The sequence below is a fragment of the Bos taurus genome, chromosome 5 (assembly GCF_002263795.3).
Source record: "Bos taurus isolate L1 Dominette 01449 registration number 42190680 breed Hereford chromosome 5, ARS-UCD2.0, whole genome shotgun sequence".
NCBI lineage: Eukaryota > Metazoa > Chordata > Mammalia > Artiodactyla > Bovidae > Bos > Bos taurus.
This window is the reverse complement of record NC_037332.1, coordinates 29,555,275-29,577,332: the sequence shown is the minus strand read 5'-3', so window position 1 is coordinate 29,577,332 and position 22,058 is coordinate 29,555,275. Positions and strand designations below refer to the sequence as shown.

Here is a 22,058-nt window from a genome sequence, read left to right as displayed (position 1 = left end):
AGGATTCTGTGCTTCTACTACAAAGGGCATGGATTAGACTCCTAGTCAGAGAAGGCCAAAAAAAGAAAACAGATACAAATATACTTATTTACAAAACAGAAATAGACTCACAGACATAGAAAATAAACTTATGGCTACTAAAAGGGTAACCAGGGGGTGGGGGAGATAAATTAGGAGTTTGGGATTAACATATACACATTTACACATATATACACATATACACATTTGCCAACAAAGGTCCATCTAGTCAAAGCTGTGGTTTTTCCAGTAGTCATGTGTGAATGTGAGGGTTGAACTAAAAAGAAAGCTGAGCACCAAAGAACTGATGCTTTTGGACTGTGGCGTTGGGGAAGACTCTTGAGAGTCCCTTGGACAGCAAGGAGATCCAACCAGTCCATTCTAAAGGAAATCAGTCCTGAATATTCTTTGGAAGGACTGATGCTGAAGCTGAAACTCCAATACTTTGGCCACCCGATGCAAAGAACTGACTCATTTGTAAAGACCCTGATGCTGGGAAAGATTGAAGGCAGGAGGAGAAGGAGATGACAGAAGATGAGATGGTTGGATGGCATAACCAACTCAATGGACATGAGTTAGAGTAAGCTCTGGGAGTTGGTGATGGACAGGGGAGCCTGGAGTGCTGCAGTTCATGGGGTCACAAAGACTCGAGCATGACTGAGTGACTGAACTGAACTACACACATTACTATTTATGAAACAGGTAAACAAGGACCTGTACAGCACAGGAAACTATACTCAGTTTCTTGTAATAACCTATAATGGAAAAGAATCTGAAAAAGAATATATATATATATACATATATATATATATATATATATAACTGAATCACTCTACAATTAATGCAACATTTTGAATTAACTATATTTCTGTTTTTAATAAATAAAAAGTTTATTGCTAAAGAGTGCTAACCAACATCTGAGCTGGGAGAGTTTTGCCTCAGAGCTGATGACTGCTGACTGATTAGGTAGTAGCTGCTGAAGATTTGGGTGGCTTTGGTGATTTCTTTTTTTTAAATAATTTTATTTATTTATTTATGGCGTGTTGAGTCTCCGTTGCTGCGTGGGCTTTTCTCTAGTTGCAGCAACGGGGGCTGCTCTCTAGCTGGAGTGCGTGGGTTTCTCACTGCAGCGGCTTCTCTTGTCCCTGAGCATGGGCTCTGGAGCTTGCAGCCTGCAGTAGCTGCAGCATGTGTGCTCAGTAGTTGCAGCTCCCAGACTCTAGAGCACAGGCTCAATAGTTGTGGTGCATGGGCTTAGTTGCTGCAAGGAACGTGGGACTTACTGGATCAAGGATCAAACCCATGTTTCTTGCATTGGCAGGTGGATTCTTTACCACCGAACTATCAGGGAAGCCCTGGCGATTTCTTAACATAAGACAACAATGAAGTTTGCCATATCATTGACTTGTCCTTTTATGGATGTCCTTTTATGGATGTCTTTTATGGATGATTTCTCTGTAGTGTGCAATGCTATTTGGTAGCATTTTACCCACAGTAGAATTTTTTTTTAAATTGGAGTCAGTCCTCTCAAACCCTACTACTACTTTATCAATGAAGTTTATGTAATATTCTACATCCTTTGTTGTTATTTCAGCAATCTTGTCAGCACCTTCATCAGAAATAGATTCCATCTCAGGAAACCACTTTCTTTGCTCATCCATAGTGCAGCTCCTCATCTGTTCAAGTTTCATCATGAGATTCCAGCAATCCAGTCACATCACTAGGCTCCACTTTTAATTCTAGTTCTCTTGCTATTCCCACCACATCTGCAGTTACTTCTTCCTCTGAAGTCTTGAACACCTCAAAGTCATCCATGAAGGCTGGAATCATCTTCTCAACTCCGGTTCATGTTGATATTTTGCCTTCTTTCTATGAATCATGAATGATCTTTTAAACAAAATATTTATTTTGGCTGCATTGAATCTTAGTTGCAGCAGGCAGGATCTTTGTTAGTGTATGGACTCTCTAGTTGTGACACGTGGGCTCAATAGTGGCGATACGCAGGCTCAGTTGCTCTGCAGTGGGATCTTAGTTCCCTGACCAGGGATCAAAGCTGCGTCCCCTGCATTGCAAGGTGGATTCTTAACCACTGGACTGCCAGGCGAATCCTATGAGTGACCTTAATGGTATCTAGAAAGGTGAATGCTTTCCAGAAGGTTTTCAATTGACTTTGCCCAGATCCATCAAAGAAATCATTATCTATGGCAGCTACTGTATAACCTTATGAAATGTATAATAAGACTTAAATATCTTGAAAGGTAGAATTACTCCTTGATCCGTGGGTTGCAGAGTGAATACTGTGTTGGCAGGCATGAAAACATCATAAAATCATTCTGCATCTTCATTAGAGCTCTTGGGTGACCAGGCGCATTGTCAATGAGGAGTAATATTTTAATAATCTTTTATAAAAATAATCTTTTTTTCTGAGCAGAATGCTCAACATTCTGCTCAGAAAAATATTTAGTAGACCGTGTTGTCAACAGTTGTGCTGTCATCTAAGCTTTGTTGTTTCATTGATAGAACATAGGGAGAGTGGAATTAGCATAATTCTGAAAAGCCAAAGGATTTTTGAAGTGGTTAATGAGCGTTGGCTTCAAATAAAGGTCACCAGCTGCATTAGTCTCTACCAAGGAAGTCAGCCTGTCTGAAGCTCTGAATCCTTGAAACCAGGCATTGACTAATCCTCTGTAGCTATGAAAATCCTAGATGGCATATTCTTCCCATATAGACTGTTTTATATATATTGAAAATATGTTTTTTTTTTAGTGTCAGTTCAGTTCAGTTCAGTCGCTCAGTCGTGTCCGACTCTTTGCGACCCCATGGACTGCAGCATGCCAGGCCTCCCTGTCCATCACCAACTCCTGGAGTTCACTCAAACTCATGTCCATCGAGTCAGTGATGCCATTCAGCCATCTCATCCTCTGTCGTCCCCTTCTCCTCCTGCCCCCAATCCCTCCCAGCATCAGAGTCTTTTCCAATGAGTCAACTCTTCACATGAGGTGGCCAAAGTACTGGAGTTTCAGCTTTAGCATCAGTCCTTCCAATGAACACCCAGGACTGATCTCCTTTAGGATGGACTGGTTGGATCTCCTTGCAGTCCAAGGGACTCTCAAGAGTCTTCTCCAACACCACAGTTCAAAGGCATCAATTCTTCAGCGCTCAGCTTTCTTCACAGTCCAACTCTCACATCCATACATGACCACTGGAAAAACCATAGCCTTGACTAGATGGACCTTTGTTGGCAAAGTAATAGCTCTGCTTTTCAATATGCTATCTAGGTTGGTCATAACTTTCCTTCTAAGGAGTAAGTGTCTCTTAATTTCATGGCTGCAATCACCATCTGCAGTGATTTTGGAGCCCCCCAAAATAAAGTCTGACACTGTTTCCCCATCTACTTGCCATGAAGTGATGGGACCAGATGCCATGATCTTAGTTTTCTGAATGTTGAACTTTAACACAACTTTTTCACTCTCCTCTTTCACTTTCATCAAGAGGCTTTTTAGTTCCTCTTCACTTTCTGCCATAAGGGTGGTGTCATCTGCATATCTGAGGTTATTGATATTTCTCCAGGAAATCTTGATTCCAGCTTGTGCTTCTTCCAGCCCAGCGTTTCTCATGATGTACTCTGCATGGAAGTTAAATAAGCAGGGTGACAATATACAGCCTTGATGTACTCCTTTTCCTATTTGGAACCAGTCTTGTTCCATGTCCAGTTCTAACTCTTGCTTTTTTTAATGTACCCGCCTTCATTATTTTAGCTATATCTGGATAACTTGCTACAGCTTCTGTATCAGCACTTGCTGCTTCACCTTGCATTTGATGTAATGAAGAGGCTTCTTTCCTTAAACATCATAAATCAACCTCTACTAGCTTTAAATGTTCTTCTGCAGCTTCCTCAATTCTTTCAGCCTTCATAGAATTGAAGAGAATTAGGGCGTTCATCTAGATAAGGCTTTCCATTAAGGGAATGTTGTGGCTGGTTTGATCTTCTATCCATACTACTAAAATTGTCTTCACATCAGCAGTAAGACTGTCTTTCTTATCATTTGTAAGATTCACTAGAGTAGCACTCTTGATTTCCTTCATGAACTTTCCTTTGCATTCACAACTTAGCTAATTGGTGCAAAAGGCCTAGCTTTCAGCCTTTCTTGGCTTTCAACTTGGTTTGCTTGCTAAGTTCATTCATAATCTAGCTTTTGACTTAAAGTGAGAGACTTGAGACTCGTCCTTCCACTTTAAAACTTAGAGGCCTTTGTAGGGTTATTAATTGGCCTAACTTCATTATTATTGTGTATCTCAGGGGATAGAGAGGCCCAAGGAGAGGGAGAGAGATGGAGGAATGGCCAGTTGGTGAAGCAATCAGAACACACAAAACATTTTTCATTTAAATTTGCCACCATCTTATGTGGATATAGTGCACCATTCCTTGAAACAATTACTCTTTTCACACACACACATACACACACTTTGCGTCTTGCTTCCTTTCTTTGTTCTGCTAGACTCTCTGCCTTTGCTGCCTTAATGACTCTCACTAGTTCTTTGAGACATAATTCAAAAGTCTGAACGCCTAGAAGCTTCACCGAACTCTCGTGTCTGCTCAGTCTTCTGTATGGAGTTGGTGATATACCATCATTGTTCTTTCCACCTCATACTATATAGTCATCTGTTTGTGTGATTGTTTCTGAGGAGACTATGTGTGCCCTCGAGGCAGAGATATGGAAGGATACAACATTTTTGTATCCTTTCACCCTCCACCCCCTGGGCCTAACTCAGACCCTGTCATATTCTTAAAAATGTTGATGATGAACTAAATGATAAGTTAAATCCTATCTATCACTACCACATTTAGTATCTTTAAGAACTTTCTTCAATACATACGGAAATGAAATGTTTCATTATTAGCACATGGTATAATTTTATATCTTCTCCATCATTGCTTCTCAGGTATATTAATACTGATCATGTGGTAATATAACTCTAAAACAGTATTTTAGTATTTAAATATGAAATATTTACTTACAGAGGCTCTACAAAAATTTCTTTATTCAAAAATAATTTATATTATTATAGTTTACATTTTCTTTCCAATACAATGTTACAGTCTTCTTGACTCAGCCATTTTTATTATGGAATTGTTCATCTGTCAGTATGTAATTCCTTGTTAGACTTGTTGCTGATTTGATCATTATAATATTAAATATTAAAGAAGAGCTTACTGAAAAATGAATGAATTGATCCTTGATGGGATTAAAGTTATGTGTATAAATTAAATATTGTTATGATGTGTTGATCTATCTATTTCAGTTTTTAAATGATTTTACCAAAACAGGTCACATCATGTCACTTAGGTCTTCAAAATCTTCAATAATTATAAACAAATTTAATTGCCATATAAAAATTAAATTGTCAAAGAATTTCCCACAAAAGCACCAAGTTCATATAGTATCATAGGTAAAATCTGTCAAACTTAAAAAGAACAGCTAATTTTATCATTAAATTGTTTTACAGCATAGAAAAGAAAGTTTTCACATTTTTAAAATGATGCCAGACTTAAAATTATACCAAAACTTAAAATTATATCAAAATTTGACAAAGAAAGCACCAAAAATAAATAAATAAACTACCAGTCAAACTTATGAATGGATATCAGTACAAAATAAAGTCCTAAATAAAATATTAGCAAATGTAACACACTCAAAGAAGGATACTGGGTTGGCCAAAATGTTCATTCAAGTTTTTCTGTAAGATGCTGAAGAAAAACCCAATCAAATTTTTTGCCAACCCAATACAAATAGGATTTATTCTAAGGATGCAATGATAGTTTAAAACATTAGTCATATTAATAAATCTTAGGAGAAAATATTTTCTCTGATAACCATGAAAATGAAGTGCTGAAATCATATTTAACAAAATGTAATTTAATAAACTTAACAAAATTAAACATCCACTCTTGATTTTAAAGAAATAATGAAACAGGAGCTGAAGGATACTTCTTTAATATGATACAGTGTATTTCAACCCAAAAGCCAGCATTTTTTAGTGACAGATACTAGAATGATGTCCTCTATCATCATTACATTTTTAATCAATTCATATTTACATTTTAGTAATTAGCAGTGAAAGAATGACTTACATTTTGGCATTCTGAGTTACAAAGGAATGGATAAAATAACTCCCCTCAAAATGAAATTGATTAAGGTTAAAGATGTTTTGCAGCTTTTTTAGAAAGTAAAATATAAATATAAACAATCCTTTTAAACATTCTTGAAGGTGAATTTTTCCTAGAAAAAAATAACATTAGGCCATGGAAGGGCACTACCAGCTGTTACTCTGAGAAAGTCAAATGAGCAAAGGTGGCCTGGTGGTGGTGGCCACATCACCAATATTTTTTAATACAGTTCTTAAGGTCCTAATCAATTCAGGCAGTCAAGAAACAGAAATGAGATATTTAAAAATTGGAAAAATCTAGATGTAAAAACATTATTATTTACGAGGGATATGTTTATGTAATTGGAAAACTCAAGAATATCAACTGAAAAATGATCACATGCTTTTGAATACAGTAAGATGGCTGCATATGAAATTGATATAGAGAAATCTAGCTTTCCTTTATATCAATAACAACCAGTTAGAAGATGTCATAGAAGGAGAAAGTCTGTTTATAACATCAAAAATAAAAACTACCAAGATATACACTTATGAAAGAATATTCAAGAGCTAGATGAAAACTTTAAAAACTCCAACAGAACACACACACACACACACACACACACCCTGAACAGAAAAAAACGTATATCATTTTCTTGAATAGGAAGACTATGTTAGTAAAGATAAGCTAGGTTTTGCTGTTTTAACAAATAATCCCCAAATCTCAATGACTATAAACAACAAAAGTTTATCTGTTGCTCATAGTACAAATCCATCATAGCTTTGCAGAAAAGAACTTCATTTTAGACTCTTAGGAACACAGGCTAACAGAACAGCCATCACCTTGAACACTATAGCTTATCATGCCAATGGAAAAGGAGACTCTAGAGGGTCTCCAACTGACAATAGCAAGCTTAGCACAGAAAAGACACACATTAATTCTGCTCACATCTCAAGGACAAGTACTAGGAAACAGTAATAATAACTATCACAAAAACTCAGCATCATAAAAATAAAACTACAGCAAATAACAGTAATCCAAGTCTATGTCCCAACCAGTAATGCTGAAGAAGCTGAAGTTGAACGGTTCTGTGAAGACCTACAAGACCTTCTAGAACTAACACATCCCCCAAAAAATGTTCTTTTCAACAGAGGGGACTGGAATGCAAAAGTAGGAAGTCAAGAGATACCTGGAGTAACATGAAAATTTGGTCTTGGATTACAGAATGAAGCAGGGCAAAGGCTAACAGAGAGAGGCCAAGAGAATGCACTGGTCATAGCAAACACCCTCTTCCAACAACACAAGAGAAGACTCTATATGTGGACATCACCAGATGGTCAATACTGAAATCAGATTGATTATATTCTTTGCAGCCAAAGATGGAGAAGCTCTATATAGTCAGCAAAAACAAGACTGGGAGCTGAGTGTGGCTCAGATCATGAACTCCTTATTGCAAAATTTAGATGTAAATTGAAGAAAGTACTTGTACTACCTGGGAAGCCCCAAAATACTAATAATCAACTATTAAAGTACTAAAAGAAATTTCAAAATAATTTTTAAAAAATATATTTCTCAGAGTGGAAAGGGCTTTTTAAAATAAGGCACAATGCATTATTGAAAATATTAATATAAACATTAACTCTTTATTGCCAAATTCAGACATAAATTGAAGAAAGTGGGGAAAACCACTAGACCATTCAGGTATGACCCAAATCAAATCCTTATGATTATACAGTGCAAGTGAGAAATAGATTTAAGGGACTGGATTGGATAGACAGAGTGCCTGATGAACTATGGACAGAGGTTCATGACATTGTACAGGAGACAGGGAGCAAGACCATCCCCAAGAGAAAAAAAAAAAGAAAAAAAGCAAAATGGCTGTCTGAGGAGGCCTTACAAATAGCTATGAAAAGAAGAGAAGCAAAAAGCAAAGGAGAAAAGGAAAGATACACTCATTTAAATGCAGAGTTCCAAAGAACTGCAAGGAGAGATAAGAAAGCCTTCCTCAGCGAGCAATGCAAAGGGAATAGAGGAAAACAATAGAATGGGAAAGACTAGAGATCTCTTCAAGAAAATTAGAGATACCAAGGGAACATTTTATGCAAAGATGGGCTCAATAAAGGCCAGAAATGATATGGACCTGACAGAAGCAGAATATATTAAGAAGAGGTGGCAAGAATACAAAAAAGATCTTCATGACCCAGATAATCATGATGGTGTGATCACTTACCTAGAGCCAGACATCCTGGAATGTGAAGTCAAGTGGGCCCTTAGGCAGTATCACTGTGAACAAACCTAGCAGAGATGATGGAATTCCAGTTGAGCTATTTCAAATCCTGAAAGATGATGCTGTGAAAGAGTTGCACTCAATATGTCAGCAAATTTGGAAAACTCAGCAGTGGCCACAGGACTGGAAAAGGTCAGTTTTCATTCCAATCCCAAAGAAAGGCAATGCCAAAGAATACTCAAACTACTGCACCATTGCACTCATCTCACACACTAGTAAAATAATGCTCAAAATTCTCCAAGACAGGCTTCAACAGTATGTGAACCATGAACTTCCAGATGTTCAAGCTGGATTTAGAAAAGGCAGAGGAACCAGAGATCAAATTGCCAACATCCACTGGACCATCGAAAAAGCAAGAGAGTTCCAGAAAAACATCTATTTCTGCTTTATTGACTATGCCAAAGCCTTTGACTGTGGGGATCACAATCAACTGGAAAATTCTGAAAGAGATGGGAATACCAGACCACCTGACCTGCCTCCTGAGAAACCTGTATGCAGGTCAGGAAGCAACAGTTAGAACTGGACATGGAACAACAGACTGGTTCCAAATAGGAAAAGGAGTACATCAAGGCTGTATATTGTCACCCTGCTTATTTAACTTCCATGCAGAGTACATCATGAGAAACGCTGGGCTGGAGGGAGCACAAGCTGGTATCAAGATTTCCTGGAGAAATATCAATAACTTCAGATATGCCGATGATACCACCCTTATGGCAGAAAGTGAAGAAGAACTAAAGAACCTCTTGATGAAAGTGAAAGAGGAGAGTGAAAAGTTGTGTTAAAGTTCAACATTCAGAAAACTAAGATCATGGCATCTGGTCCCATCACTTCATGGCAAATAGATGGGGAAACAGTGGAATCAGTGGCTGACTTTATTTTGGGGGGCTCCAAAATCACTGCAGATGGTGATTCAAGCCATGAAATTAAAAGCCATTTACTCCTTGGAAGGAAAGTCATGACCAACCTAGACAGCATGTTAAAAAGCAGCGACATTACTTTGCCAACAAAGGTCCGTCTAGTCAAGGCTATGATTTTTACAGTAGTTACGTATGGATGTGAGAGTTGGACTATAAACAAAGCTGAGTGCTGAAGAATTGATGCTTTTGAACTGTGGTATTGGAAAATACTCTTGAGAGTCCCTTGGACAGCAAGGAGATCCAACCAGTCCATTCTAAAGGAAATCAGTCCTGAATATTCATTGGAAGGACTGATGCTGAAGCTTAAACTCCAAAACTTTTGCCACCTGATGCGCAGAACCGACTCATTTGAAAAGACCCTGATGCTGGGAAAGATTGAGGGCAGGAGGAGAAGGGGATGACAGAGGATGAGATGGTTGGATGGCATCACCAACTCAATGAACAAAAGTTTGAGTAAACTCCGGGAGTTAGTGATGGACAGGGAGGCCTGGTGTGCTGCAGTTCATGGAGTCACAAAGAGCCGGGCACTACTGAGCGACTGAACTGAACTGAAAATAAACATATAAAAATATAAATTATTTAGAAAGCAAAACCCACCAAAAGGAGAGTCTAAACACAAGCGGGGAAAGTTTTGTAGTTTATATGACAGACAGGGGTCTAATTTTCTCAATATTTGAACAGGTCCCAGAAATCAATTAAAAAAGCAACAGAAATAAAAACAAAAATAAACAATTGGGACCTAATTAAACTTAAAAGCTTTTGCACAACAAAGGAAACTGTAAGCAAGGTAAAAAGACAGCCTTCAGAATGGGAGAAAATAATAGCGAATGAAGCCAACTGACAATTAATCTCCAAAATATTGAAGCAGCATATGTAGCTCAATACCAGAAAAATGAATGACCCAATCAAAAATCGAGCAAAAAAACTAAAGAGACATCTTTGCAAAGAAGACAAATGGCTAATAAACACATGAAAAGATGCTCAACATCACTCATTATCAGAAAAATGCAAATCAAAACCACAATGAGGTACCATCTCAGGCCAGTCAGAATGGCTGCTATCAAAAAGTCTACAAACAATAAATGTTGGAGAGGGTGTGGAGAAAAGGGAACCCTCTTACACTGTTGGTGGGAATGCAAACTAGTACAACCACTATGGAGAACAGTGTGGAGATATCTTAAAAAACTGGAAATAGAACTGCCGTATGACCCAGCAATCCCACTTCTGGGCATACACATTGAGGAAACCAGAATTGAAAGAGACACATGTACCCCAATGTTTATTGCAGCACTGTTTACAATAGCCAGGACATGGAAGCAACCTAGATGTTCATCAGCAGACAAATGGATAAGAAAGTTGTGGTACATATACACAATGGCGTATTACTCAGCTATATCAAAAAAAGAACACATTTGAGTCTGTTCTAATGAGGTGGATGAAACTGGAGCCTATTATACAGAGTGAAGTAAGTCAGAAAGAGAAACATCAATACAGAATATTAACACGTATATATGGAATTTAGAAAGACAGTAACAACAACCCTACATGTAAGACAACAAAAAAGACACCGGTGTAAAGAACAGACTTTTGGACTATGTGGAAGAAGGGGAGGGTGGGATGATTTGAAAGAATAACACTGAAACATGTCTGTTACCCTATGTAAAACAGATGACCAGTGCAAGTTCAAAGCATGAAGCACAACGCTCAAAGCTGGTGTTCTGGGACAACCCAGGGGGAGGAGTCGGGAGGGAGGTGGGAAGGGGCTTCAGGATGAGGGGACGCACGTGCACCCATGGCTGATTCATGTCGATACATGGCAAAACCACCTTGATATTGTAAAGCAATTAGCCTCCAATTAAAACTAATTAATTAAAAAGCAACTTGATAACCCAGTTGAAAAATGGGCAAAGTATTTGAATAGGATCTTCACAGAAAATAAAATACAGATGGTTCTTAACTCTATGAAAAGATGCTTAACTTCAACCTATAATAAAAGTAATGCAAATGAAAGCATGAAAGTGCCATATTTCATCTATTATATTGACAATGAACAAAAAAGTTGATAATATTTGTGGGGAAATACTCTTTTATAATACTGACCGATACATAAATTGTTCCAACCTCTTTGGAGAACAATTTGACAAAAATTTATCACAATTACAAAATGCTTACCCTTGATTTAGAAGTTCTACTTTTAGGAACATACATACATGTATACGTATGTATATATAAGATTGTTCATTGAAGTACATTTTTAAAAACAGCATAAATGTTATGTTAACCTCATCAAAGGTTAAGTAAATTCTGGTAAATCTAGACTTTGCTGCTACTGCTGCTAAGTCACTTCAGTCGTGTCCGACTCTGTGTGATCCCACAGATGGCAGCCACCAGGCTCCCCCGTCCCTGGGATTGTCCAGGCAAGAACACTGGAGTGGGTTGCCATTTCCTTCTCCAATGCATGAAAGTGAAAAGTGAAAGGGAAGTCGCTCAGTCGTGTCTGACTCTTAGCAACCCCATGGACTGCAGCCTACCAGGCTTCTCCGCCCATGGGATTTTCCAGGCAAAAGTACTGGAGTGGGGTGTCATTGCCTTCTCCGAATCTAGACTTTGGAGTACTATAAAACTGTAAAATGAATGAGTAGACTCTTTATATATTAATATCTAAATTCTAGCTTGTTATGAAAAAATCAAACATTGTATTTTTAAATATACAAAGAGTGGGATAAAAGAGCCTATGTACTTTGCTACATATGTAGAAAGTATCTCTGGGTGGAATACCTGGGTAGCCCTGAAGGAGGGGCCTAATGGCCAAGAATAAGACTATTAAGGAGGCTTTTCACTCTATTTGTATTTTTTAAAATACTGCACCAGGTGAATGCAATATTTTAATTTAATATAACAAAGGAAAAAAGACACGAACTGGAGAATGACCAGAAACATGTTATTTCAAATTCTCAAGTGGATGATAGTGTTCACGTGTGAAAACAGATTTAAAAGACTAGGAACATTCATTCTGGGAAGAGAAGAATACACTATGGAGTAGAAAATATTTCAACAGTTCTAAGGTAACTTCAGTCTTGAAATGAGAATTTCTGTCTATACACTGAATGTCTTTCTCTTACACCTTGTTATTCCAGGGCTTAGTTTTCAAATGAATTCAGTCCTCAAAAGTGTAAATATCATGAGAACAGGGTACTTTGTTTTATTCACTGCTGTATCCATAGCATCTAGAGCAGTGCTTGCCAAATAGTACGAATTCAATAAATATTTGCTGAATAAATGACATAAATTGTTCCTATAATTAATGATAGCTTTTTCTATCATAGATCTTAATTTGACATATTGTAATTTTAGGTTAGAAAAATTCTCCAAATAAGATAACACAGTATTATAAATTAACTATTTTGTAAAGGGGAAAGAATTTCTACAATAAAAAAAAAAATGTTTTGTAAATCCCCAAAATAATAAGTTGGCAACCTCAAACACAAAGGCCAAGAATGGCAGGCTAATTTCAGTTTTAAAAATCAAGACTAGAACATGTTTCCTGTAGGTCACTCCAGCATCAAAGCTGCCATGGCAACATGAAGTACATAAACCTGCCTGCCATCTCCCACTTTAATAGCTCTTCTGTCCAACTTCACTGCAATAAAAAGTAAATTAAAAAAAAAAAAAGAATCATAGGTCTTTTGGTGAATGCAAGATTAAAGTAATTCAGAATAACTGCAAGCATTTCTAAACTTTTGAAGTTGATATTTTGGAGATCAACCATGATCCTCAAAATATATTTTAGAATCTCTGCAAGAGATATATATGAGTGAAATGGGTGTTATATGACATTTCTTATTTCTAAAAAATATACCTCCTTTTGCTATCTTAAATAGGCTTCCATCTTACAAACCTTCTATAAGAGAATCTTTTAGAATACCTAACCTGACAAATACATATATACTGATAGAGTAATGAGGGAGGATATTTGAAATCAGGACTAAATCAGACAACTAGACACATATTTACCTTGCACGCTGGATCAGCCTATAGGCATTGTACTTGCGGAACAGGTATCCCAGCCGAACTTTGTCCGTATGAAATGTCTCAATTATGAGATTCCTAGCTTCTGTGTGTAGCTGTGAAGGGAGTATAGAAGATTTTGCGGCCTGATTTAAGAGTATCAGGTTCTTCCGCTGAGCCTCCACATCAACAAAATAGTTCTGTTCTTTGAGCTCTTGGGGATAGGAAGTGGGCACCATCATCTTGGGTTGCTTGGTATCTGAAACTGAAGTCAGTACCCAGGGCTTATTGATAGGGGGAAGTTGGGATTTCTGGTCCCATTCAGAAGGTGAGCTCTGCCGTGTTTTGAGTAGTTGAGTAGTAATAAGAGAAGGTAGTGGCGTTACAGGCTTAATGAGAGTAGCAGGAAGGGTCCCCTCATCAACATAAGGGGCTTGTGATACCGGTGTCTTGTAATCGGTGAGATGGGACTTAAACATTCTAAATTGTTTCACAGCAAAAGGGTCTTTGGGTATCTGGATTTCTTCAGAAGTGTCAGAGACCTCTGCTGTTTGGAACTTCTTAGTGGTGAAAGGGGCTTGAATTACCTTGAAACTTGGAGCACTGGGATGGACCGATACTGATTTCAATTTCAGAGAAGAAATAATTGACAATCTTTTCTTCCTTTTCTCAGAGACAGCAGAGGACAAACCTTTCTGTGGCTTTTCAGGGGTTGAGGGAGTCAACGGTGTCAGGGGACGCCCAGGGGTGGGAGAGACCCATAGTGGGGAAGCGTGCCCAGGAAGGGTCCCTGGTGGCAGATGCTGCCTAAGGGTAGAAGGGGCTTGTAACCCAGGAGATTGCTTACGAGTGGCAAAGGTCTGGGATGCCTGAAACTTCTCAGAGAGTGTTAAGGGTCTAGATTTCAAGAGCTCTTGAGGGATGGAAGAGGTCCCAGGAACCAAGTGCTTCCCAGGAGAGAGAGGAGCCCAGATTTGGGGAATCTGTGCAAAGCTGACTGGGACTCCAGACATAAGGGGCTGTCTGAGGTCAAGAAGGGGCTTCTGTATCAGAGGCGACTGGGGAGCCATAGAGTCCCTAGATATGAAGAATCGCCTAGAACTAAGAAGGGCCTCTGGTTCAAGGGGCTGCTGTGGAGTGGGAGAGAGCCCAGATATTGGACTGGGAACTGGTGTTGGGAACGGAACAGAGGTTGATAGATCCTTAGACACTGGGGTCTGTCTGGAGGAAGGAGAAATCTGTGGTGCCAGGGGCTTCCCAGGGTCTGAAGGAATCCTCATTCCCAAGAATTTCTCAGAGGGGGCTTGTTTAAGAGGAAACCTTGATATATGCAAAGGAGTAGAAGGCACCTCAAATATAGGGGACTTCTCAGCAGTAGCAGCAGATGATACTGGTGACTTCTTAGAAATGTGAGGAGCATGTTTTGTGACAGATTTATCAGTAATGGAAGAGATCCCAGTTTTCAATGTATGTACTGAAGGAGGCCTAGCCCAGGGTGGTAAGGGCTGCTCCTTAATGAGAGGAGTTCTTGATGTTAGGTCCTGCACAGACCTAACAGTAATACCCAAGGACCAGGCCTCCCCTGGGGTGAGAGGAGCTTCCACAGGTTGGATTTGTTCTGGGATGTGGGGATATTCTAAGGTATACACTTTATCTGAGGTGAGAGGAACCCCTAATTCTGCAAACTGTTCATGAGAGAGAGAAACCCCCAATGCTTGAGCCTGTCCTAAAGTGAAAGGGGCCCCCAAATCCTGAGTTTGTGGAATGGTGACAGGGATTCTTAGTGCCTGAGACTGCTGAGGGGTAAGAGTGATGTCCTGAGCCTGCGCCTGCTCAGGGGTGATGTGGATCCCCAATGCCTGGGCTTGCTGAGGGGTAAAGACAATGCCCTGAGGGGTGGCAGGGATCCCCAAATCCTGGGTCTGCTGAGGGGTGAGAGTCAGACCCTGAGCTTCAGCCGGCTGCGGGGTGATAGGAATCCCTAGTGCCTGAGCCTGTTGAGGGGTGAGAGTGATCCTTGGTGCCTGAGCTTGTTCAGGGGCGAGAGTGATCCCCAGTGCCTGGGCTTGCTGAGGGGTGAGAGTGATCCCTGGTGGCTGAGCTTGTTCAGGGGTGAGAGTGATCCCCAGTGCCTGGGCTTGCTGAGGGGTGAGAGTGATCCCTGGTGGCTGAGCTTGTTCAGGGGTGAGAGTGATCCCCAGTGCCTGGGCCTGCTGAGGGGTGAGAGTGATCCCTGGTGGCTGAGCTTGTTCAGGGGTGAGAGTGATCCCAAGTGCCCGGGCCTGCTGAGGGGTGAGAGTGATCCCTGGTGGCTGAGCTTGTTCAGGGGTGAGAGTGATCCCAAGTGCCCGGGCCTGCTGAGGGGTGAGAGTGATCCCTGGTGGCTGAGCTTGTTCAGGGGTGAGAGTGATCCCCAGTGCCTGGGCCTGCTGAGGGGTGAGAGTGATCCCTGGAGCCTGAGCTTGTTCAGGGGTGAGAGTGATCCCCAGTGCCTGGGCCTGCTGAGGGGTGAGAGTGATCCCTGGAACCTGAGCTTGTTCAGGGGTGAGAGTGATCCCCAGTGCCTGGGCCTGCTGAGGGGTGAGAGTGATCCCTGGAGCCTGAGCTTGTTCAGGGGCGAGAGTGATCCCAAGTGCCTGGGCCTGCTGAGGGGTGAGAGTGATCCCTGGAGCCTGAGCTTGTTCAGGGGCGAGAGTGATCCCAAGTGCCTGGGCCTGCTGAGGGGTGAGAGTGATCCCTGGAGCCTGAGCTTGTTCAGGGGTGAGAGTGATCCCAAGTGCCTGGGCCTGCTGAGGGGTGAGAGTGATCCCTGGTGCCTGAGCTTGTTCAGGGGCGAGAGTGATCCCAAGTGCTTGGGCCTGCTGAGGGGTGAGAGTGATCCCTGGAGCCTGAGCTTGTTCAGGGGCAAGAGTGATCCCAAGTGCCTGGGCCTGCTGAGGGGTGAGAGTGATCCCTGGAGCCTGAGCTTGTTCAGGGGCGAGAGTGATCCCAAGTGCCTGGGCCTGCTGAGGGGTGAGAGTGATCCCTGGAGCCTGAGCTTGTTCAGGGGCGAGAGTGATCCCAAGTGCCTGGGCCTGCTGAGGGGTGAGAGTGATCCCTGGAGCCTGAGCTTGTTCAGGGGCGAGAGTGATCCCAAGTGCCTGGGCCTGCTGAGGGGTGAGAGTGATCCCTGGAGCCTGAGCTTGTTCAGGGGTGAGAGTGATCCCAAGTGCTTGGGCCTGCTGAGGGGTGAGAGTGATCCCTGGAGCCTGAGCTTGTTCAGGGGCGAGAGTGATCCCAAGTGCCTGGGCCTGCTGAGGGGTGAGAGTGATCCCTGGAGCCTGAGCTTGTTCAGGGGCGAGAGTGATCCCAAGTGCCTGGGCCTGCTGAGGGGTGAGAGTGATCCCTGGAGCCTGAGCTTGTTCAGGGGCGAGAGTGATCCCAAGTGCCTGGGCCTGCTGAGGGGTGAGAGTGATCCCTGGAGCCTGAGCTTGTTCAGGGGTGAGAGTGATCCCCAGTGCCTGGGCTTGCTGAGGGGTGAGAGTGATGCCCTGAGCTTCAGCCTGCTGAGTGATAGGAATCCCCAAAGCCTGAGCCTGTTGAGGGGTGAGAGAAGCCCCCACATCCGGGATATGCTGTGGGGTGACTGAAATCCCCAGTGCCTGGGCCTGCTGAGGGGTAAGACTGATGCCCTGAGCTTGAACCTGCTGAGGGGTGACAGGAACCCCCAGTGCCTGGACCTGCCAAGGGGTGAGAGTGATCCCTGGTGCCTGAGCTTGTTCACGGGTGAGAATGATTCCCAGTGCCTGGGCCTGCTGAGGGGTGAGAGAAACTCCCACTTTCTGTATCTGCTGAGGGGTGACAGGAATCCCCAGTGCCTGAGCCTGTTGAGGGGTGAGAGAAGCACCTACTTCTTGAATTTGCTGAAGGGTGACAGGTATCCCCAGTGCTTGGGCTTGCTGAGGGGTGAGAGTGATCCCTGGAGCCTGAGCTTGTTCAGGGGTGAGAGTGATCCCCAGTGCCTGGGCCTGCTGAGGGGTGAGAGAAACCCCTACTTCCTGGATCTGCTGAGGGGTGATAGGAATCCCCAGTGCCAGGACCTGCTGAGGGGTGAGAGTGATCCCTGGTGCCTGAGCCTCTTCAGGGGTGAAAATGATCCCCAATGCCTGGGCCTGTTGAGGGGTGAGAGTGATCCCTGGTGCCTGAGCTTGTTCAGGGGTGAGAGTGACTCCCAAGGCCTTGACCTGCTGAGGGGTGAGCATGATGCCCTGAGCTTGAGCTTGCTGAGGGGTAATAGGAATCCCCAGAGCTTGGGCCTGCTCTGCACTGAGAGCCACTCCCAAACCCCGAGGCATCTTAGGAGTAGTAGTTTCCCCCAACGCCTGAACCTGATTAAAGCTGTCCATGGTTTCCAGTGCCTCGGCCTCTTCAGAAGTGAGGTCAATTTCCATTGCTTGGGCAAGCCTAGAGGTAAGAGTGATGGACTTTGCAAGAGACGCTCCAGGAACAGAAGAGGGTCCACGGGAGGAGGACTGTGTGGAGATGGGAGTAGTAATTGGAATGGGATGCTTTCCTTCGGCCAGATCCCCTAATTTCTTAAGATTCCCAATGAAATCTTTTCTTTGGTGTGTCTGCGGCGTGTCTTTCTGTGTGCTCTCCCACCTGTGAGACAATGTGATTGAAGTCTGACTGAGCACCTCTTCTAGTTGTTCGTATGTCTTCATCTCCTTTGCGGTTTTTTGCTTCTGACTTTCATAGTCCCCTACCTTTCTCCTTGCCTTCTGCTTCTTCTCTCTCTCCAAACTGCTTTCTTGCTCCAGATGTCTCACTTCCTTCTGAACCTGCATCGTCTGCTGTCCTTTCTCCTCCTCCAAAGGCACACCTTGCTGTTTCGTTTTTTGTTTCCATGCTTCCAACTGCTGCTGCTTTGACTTCTGATACCCTTCTCTCTCCTCTTGTCTTTGCTTTTGCTTCTCATCTGACTCGATCTGCTTTTGTATCTCGTGTTTTTGCTGTCCCTTCCATACCTCTTCTTCCTGCCACTGTTTCTCTTTCTGTTGCCCTTGCTTTCCCTCCTTCACTGGGAGCCATGCCTCTTCCTTCTCCAAATTCTTATTTATCATCTCAAACCTCCTTTTTTCTAGCTCTTGTTTTTCCTTCTCTTTAGAGTCTGTCCCTACTGTTGAGGCTTCTGGAACATTCCTTTCACTTTCTATTTCGGTCAAGATCATTCGTATTAAATTGTCAGTTAGTGGGTCAAGCCTCTCCTGTGAAATTAAGGTGCTAATTTCTGACTTTGCACTAGTTGGTTCCTGAGAATGCCGTTCTGGCATAAATGAGACTGCCTTTTTTTGTTTCAAAGCTTTCTCTCCAATTCGTCCTTCATTTTTTATATCTTTGTATTTTCTTAAGATTTTTGTCAGAGTTTCAGCCACTTTTTGGAAATATTCCTCCATTTTTGCCTTTATGATTCCTAATTTCTCAACTTCTGATCTTTTTAATAATAACTCTTCTTTTGACACAGTCTTTTTATCCAAGGGCTTTCCTATGTTATCAGTTTTCTCTTTAAGGAATGACACTACGGCTTTCTGAAATTCTTCTAGGTTACTCTGCTCACTTTCGCCATCTGGAATACCTGATTTAGCAAGTTCAAGAGACTTGAATTTCTTCGTGAAGACTGACACATCTTTCTCTTCAGATTTTTCTTCTTTTCCTGTAGGGCTTCCTGGAGAGATACGGTGTTTCTTTCCTTTTATTTTCTCAGAGGAATGGTCAAGTTTGCTCAACCTGGATGGCTCTGGTGTGCTACTCATCTCATTTCTGCTATCTCTGTCCATTGACTCAGTGGTGAGCTCCTCTTTATTCTCTGTAGAAGTTTGACTTTTACTCCGTGAATGTTCGGACTTAGCCTCCCTGCGTTGTTCCAGTATACCACTTGTTCCACTTTTACCACCTTGGCTCTTGTCAGAAGGGAAATCGGAAGGAAAATGTTGACTTTTTGATTCAGTGAGTGACTTTGATTTGGTTTCAGGAAAGGATTTTGTTTCTTTTCTCTTCTTATCCAGTGCTTGTAATTCTAAGTGGTGATCGAGTTTGGTCCCTGTGACTTTCTGTTTACCTTTATTATCATTCACATTCGATTCAGAGGTCTCCTGCCTAGATGGGCCTTTTGTATGCTTTTTTTTCTGTGACTGGAACTCGTCAGCCCCATCTTTCTGAAAGGCACCACCTTTCTTCACTGATACCATATCTTCAGTGATCTCTCCAGAAGATTTTTTCTGCTGGCCAGTTAAATCTGGAGTTGTTTCACCTTGGGCTGCATATAAATGAGTTGAGTCCCACTTGATCCCCAAGCCTTTGGTCCCTTTTTTGGGGGCCTCATCTACAATGTTTTCAAATTCTTTGGCCAAAATACTGTCTAAACTGTTTTCTGTGTCAGCTTGGCTAATGGCTGATTGTGGAGAAGGCTCAGGTAACACTTTCTGTGTTGATGTGGGCAATGCTTGTTGCTCTGCAACTTTGGATCGAATAAGGTGTTCATATTTTTCTTCTGCTTCTCGAAGTTTTTGCTGAAGCATTTCATTTCTTTTACTGAGATCTTGTATGATCTTCAGGGAAATCTCTTGTTCTCTTTCAACTGTCTCACTTGTATACATATCAGAAGTATGGAGGTTAATAGCTTTCACTTCATCATTTAGTGTACTCAAAGCTTTAGAAAGGTTTACTGTTGTTGATGATATATATTTAATAGCATTATTTTCCAGTTTATTGAACATTGCAGTACCTATGAGTTCCTGAAGCATATCTTGGATTTCTGACACCTTTGTTTTTGTGGCAAATTGATCACTAATCATCTGATCTGGTCTTAAAGCATGAGCTGTTGCAGGTCGCTTTATAACTCTTTCTTTCCATGATTTCCATAGAGAACTTCTAGATGCTAGAAGAAAAAAAAAGCATAAAACATAAATGAGATTGCATTTCTCCTTTTGTGCTGTGCTCTAAGTTTAAGACTAAGGAATTTAGCCCAAATTAACAGATAGATATAGAATGAAGTTTCATTAGGGAAATTTGGCCCCCAAATAATTTTCAATATTTTCAAAAGAATGACTCTTTCCCCACAATTATCTAGAAGTTCTTCTTCCAGAGTTTAGGAGAAGAACTCAGCTGTGACCTCAACTTACTTTAGGTTATAATTTTGAGATTAGATTAGGATGAATATCAAAATTTTCCTTTGGTTTTATGCTTGGTGCTTTCCATTTTCTTTAATGGGTTCCTATCTTTCTTTTTCCCCTTTTCTGAGTCAAAGCTAACCTTAGTTGTTTCAGAAGGATCACAAAAAATAGAAGGCAAACATTTGAAGGGATTTTCAAAATGGCTGAATAAGAAACTCAGCAAATTTTTCCCAAAAGAGCAAGAAAAAAGCTGAGCAAAATTGCCAAAAACAACCATTTTAGGACTTTGGAAACTGACTAGAGGCATACAACAGATTGAGAAGAATTAGTTCAAGAAAAACTTGCTGTGATGTTTTAGCTTGTAGCTGCTTCCATCTCCAACTCCCTAGCCCTATGGCCTGGTATAGGTTCTACCAGAGTGAAACAGGCTGTGAAGACTGACAACTCTGCTGCCTGAGGGGGTTGATTTGATCTGGAGCAATGCAACATTATAACAATACTACTTTAACCCATAAACAGATTCATTAGCAAAGAGTATAAGCCTTCCTAGATCAATCTGGATTAATTGATCATTGACTGATCATTGACTGACCACTTAGCTATGCTGAACCAAAAGTAACCCCTAAAATTCAGGCTTAAAAATAAAAACAGAGGTTTCCCTGGCAGTCCAGTGGTTAAGAGTCCTCTGTGGGTTTGATCCTTGATCAGGGAACTAAGATCCCACAAGCCTTGAGGTAAAAAAACTAGAACGTAAAACAATAGAAGCAATACTGCATCAGATTCAATAAAGACTTTAAAAATTGTCCACATTAAAAAAAAAAACTTAAAGAAAACCAAGTGGAAAAATTGGAGTTGAATAGTACAACAACGGAAATGAAAAATTCACCAAAAGGGCTTAACAGCACATGTGAGTTGACAGAAGAAAATAACCAGCAAACCTAATGCTAGATTACTAGAGACTGTCTAATCTGAAGAACAGGGAGGAAAAAACAATAAAGAAAAATGCAAAGTCTCAGAGATTTGTGGGATACCATCAAGCATACCAGTGTACAAGCAATAGAGTTCCCAGAAGAAGAGAGAGGGGCATTTAAAATACCTGAAGAGAGGACTTCTCTGTGGTCCAGCGGCTAAGACTCTATTCTCCCAATGCAAGGGACCTGGGTTTGATCCCTTGTCAGGGAACAAGATCCTACATTCCACAACTAAGAGTTTGCATGCCGCAACCAAAGATACCCCATGCGCCAGTGAAGATTGAAGACCCCATGTGCTGCAACTAACACCCACCACAGTCAAATTTTAAAAATATATAAATAAAAATACTTTTAAAATATATTGGAAGAAATAATGGACAAATGATTCCAAATTTGTGGAAAAACATTAATCTACACATTCAAGAAGCTCAGCAAATTCTAAGTGGGATAAACACAGAAACAGCCATACCTGGAACATCATAGTCAAACTGTTGAAAGCAGGCAAAATAAGAATCTTTAAAGCAAAAAGTGAAAAATGACTCAACAATCAAAGGAGAC

At 41.3% G+C, this 22,058-nt stretch overlaps 1 protein-coding gene across 1 annotated transcript in view; it reads right to left on the bottom strand.

The window, feature by feature from the left end:
• FAM186A (family with sequence similarity 186 member A) overlaps positions 1 to 22,058 on the bottom strand; it is an 84,284-nt gene that overhangs the window by 14,404 nt on the left and 47,822 nt on the right. The window contains exon 4 of the mRNA XM_024992441.2: positions 13,385 to 20,294. Coding sequence (XP_024848209.2) covers positions 13,385 to 20,294 — 6,910 coding nt within the window. The remainder of the gene's footprint in view (positions 1 to 13,384; positions 20,295 to 22,058) is intronic.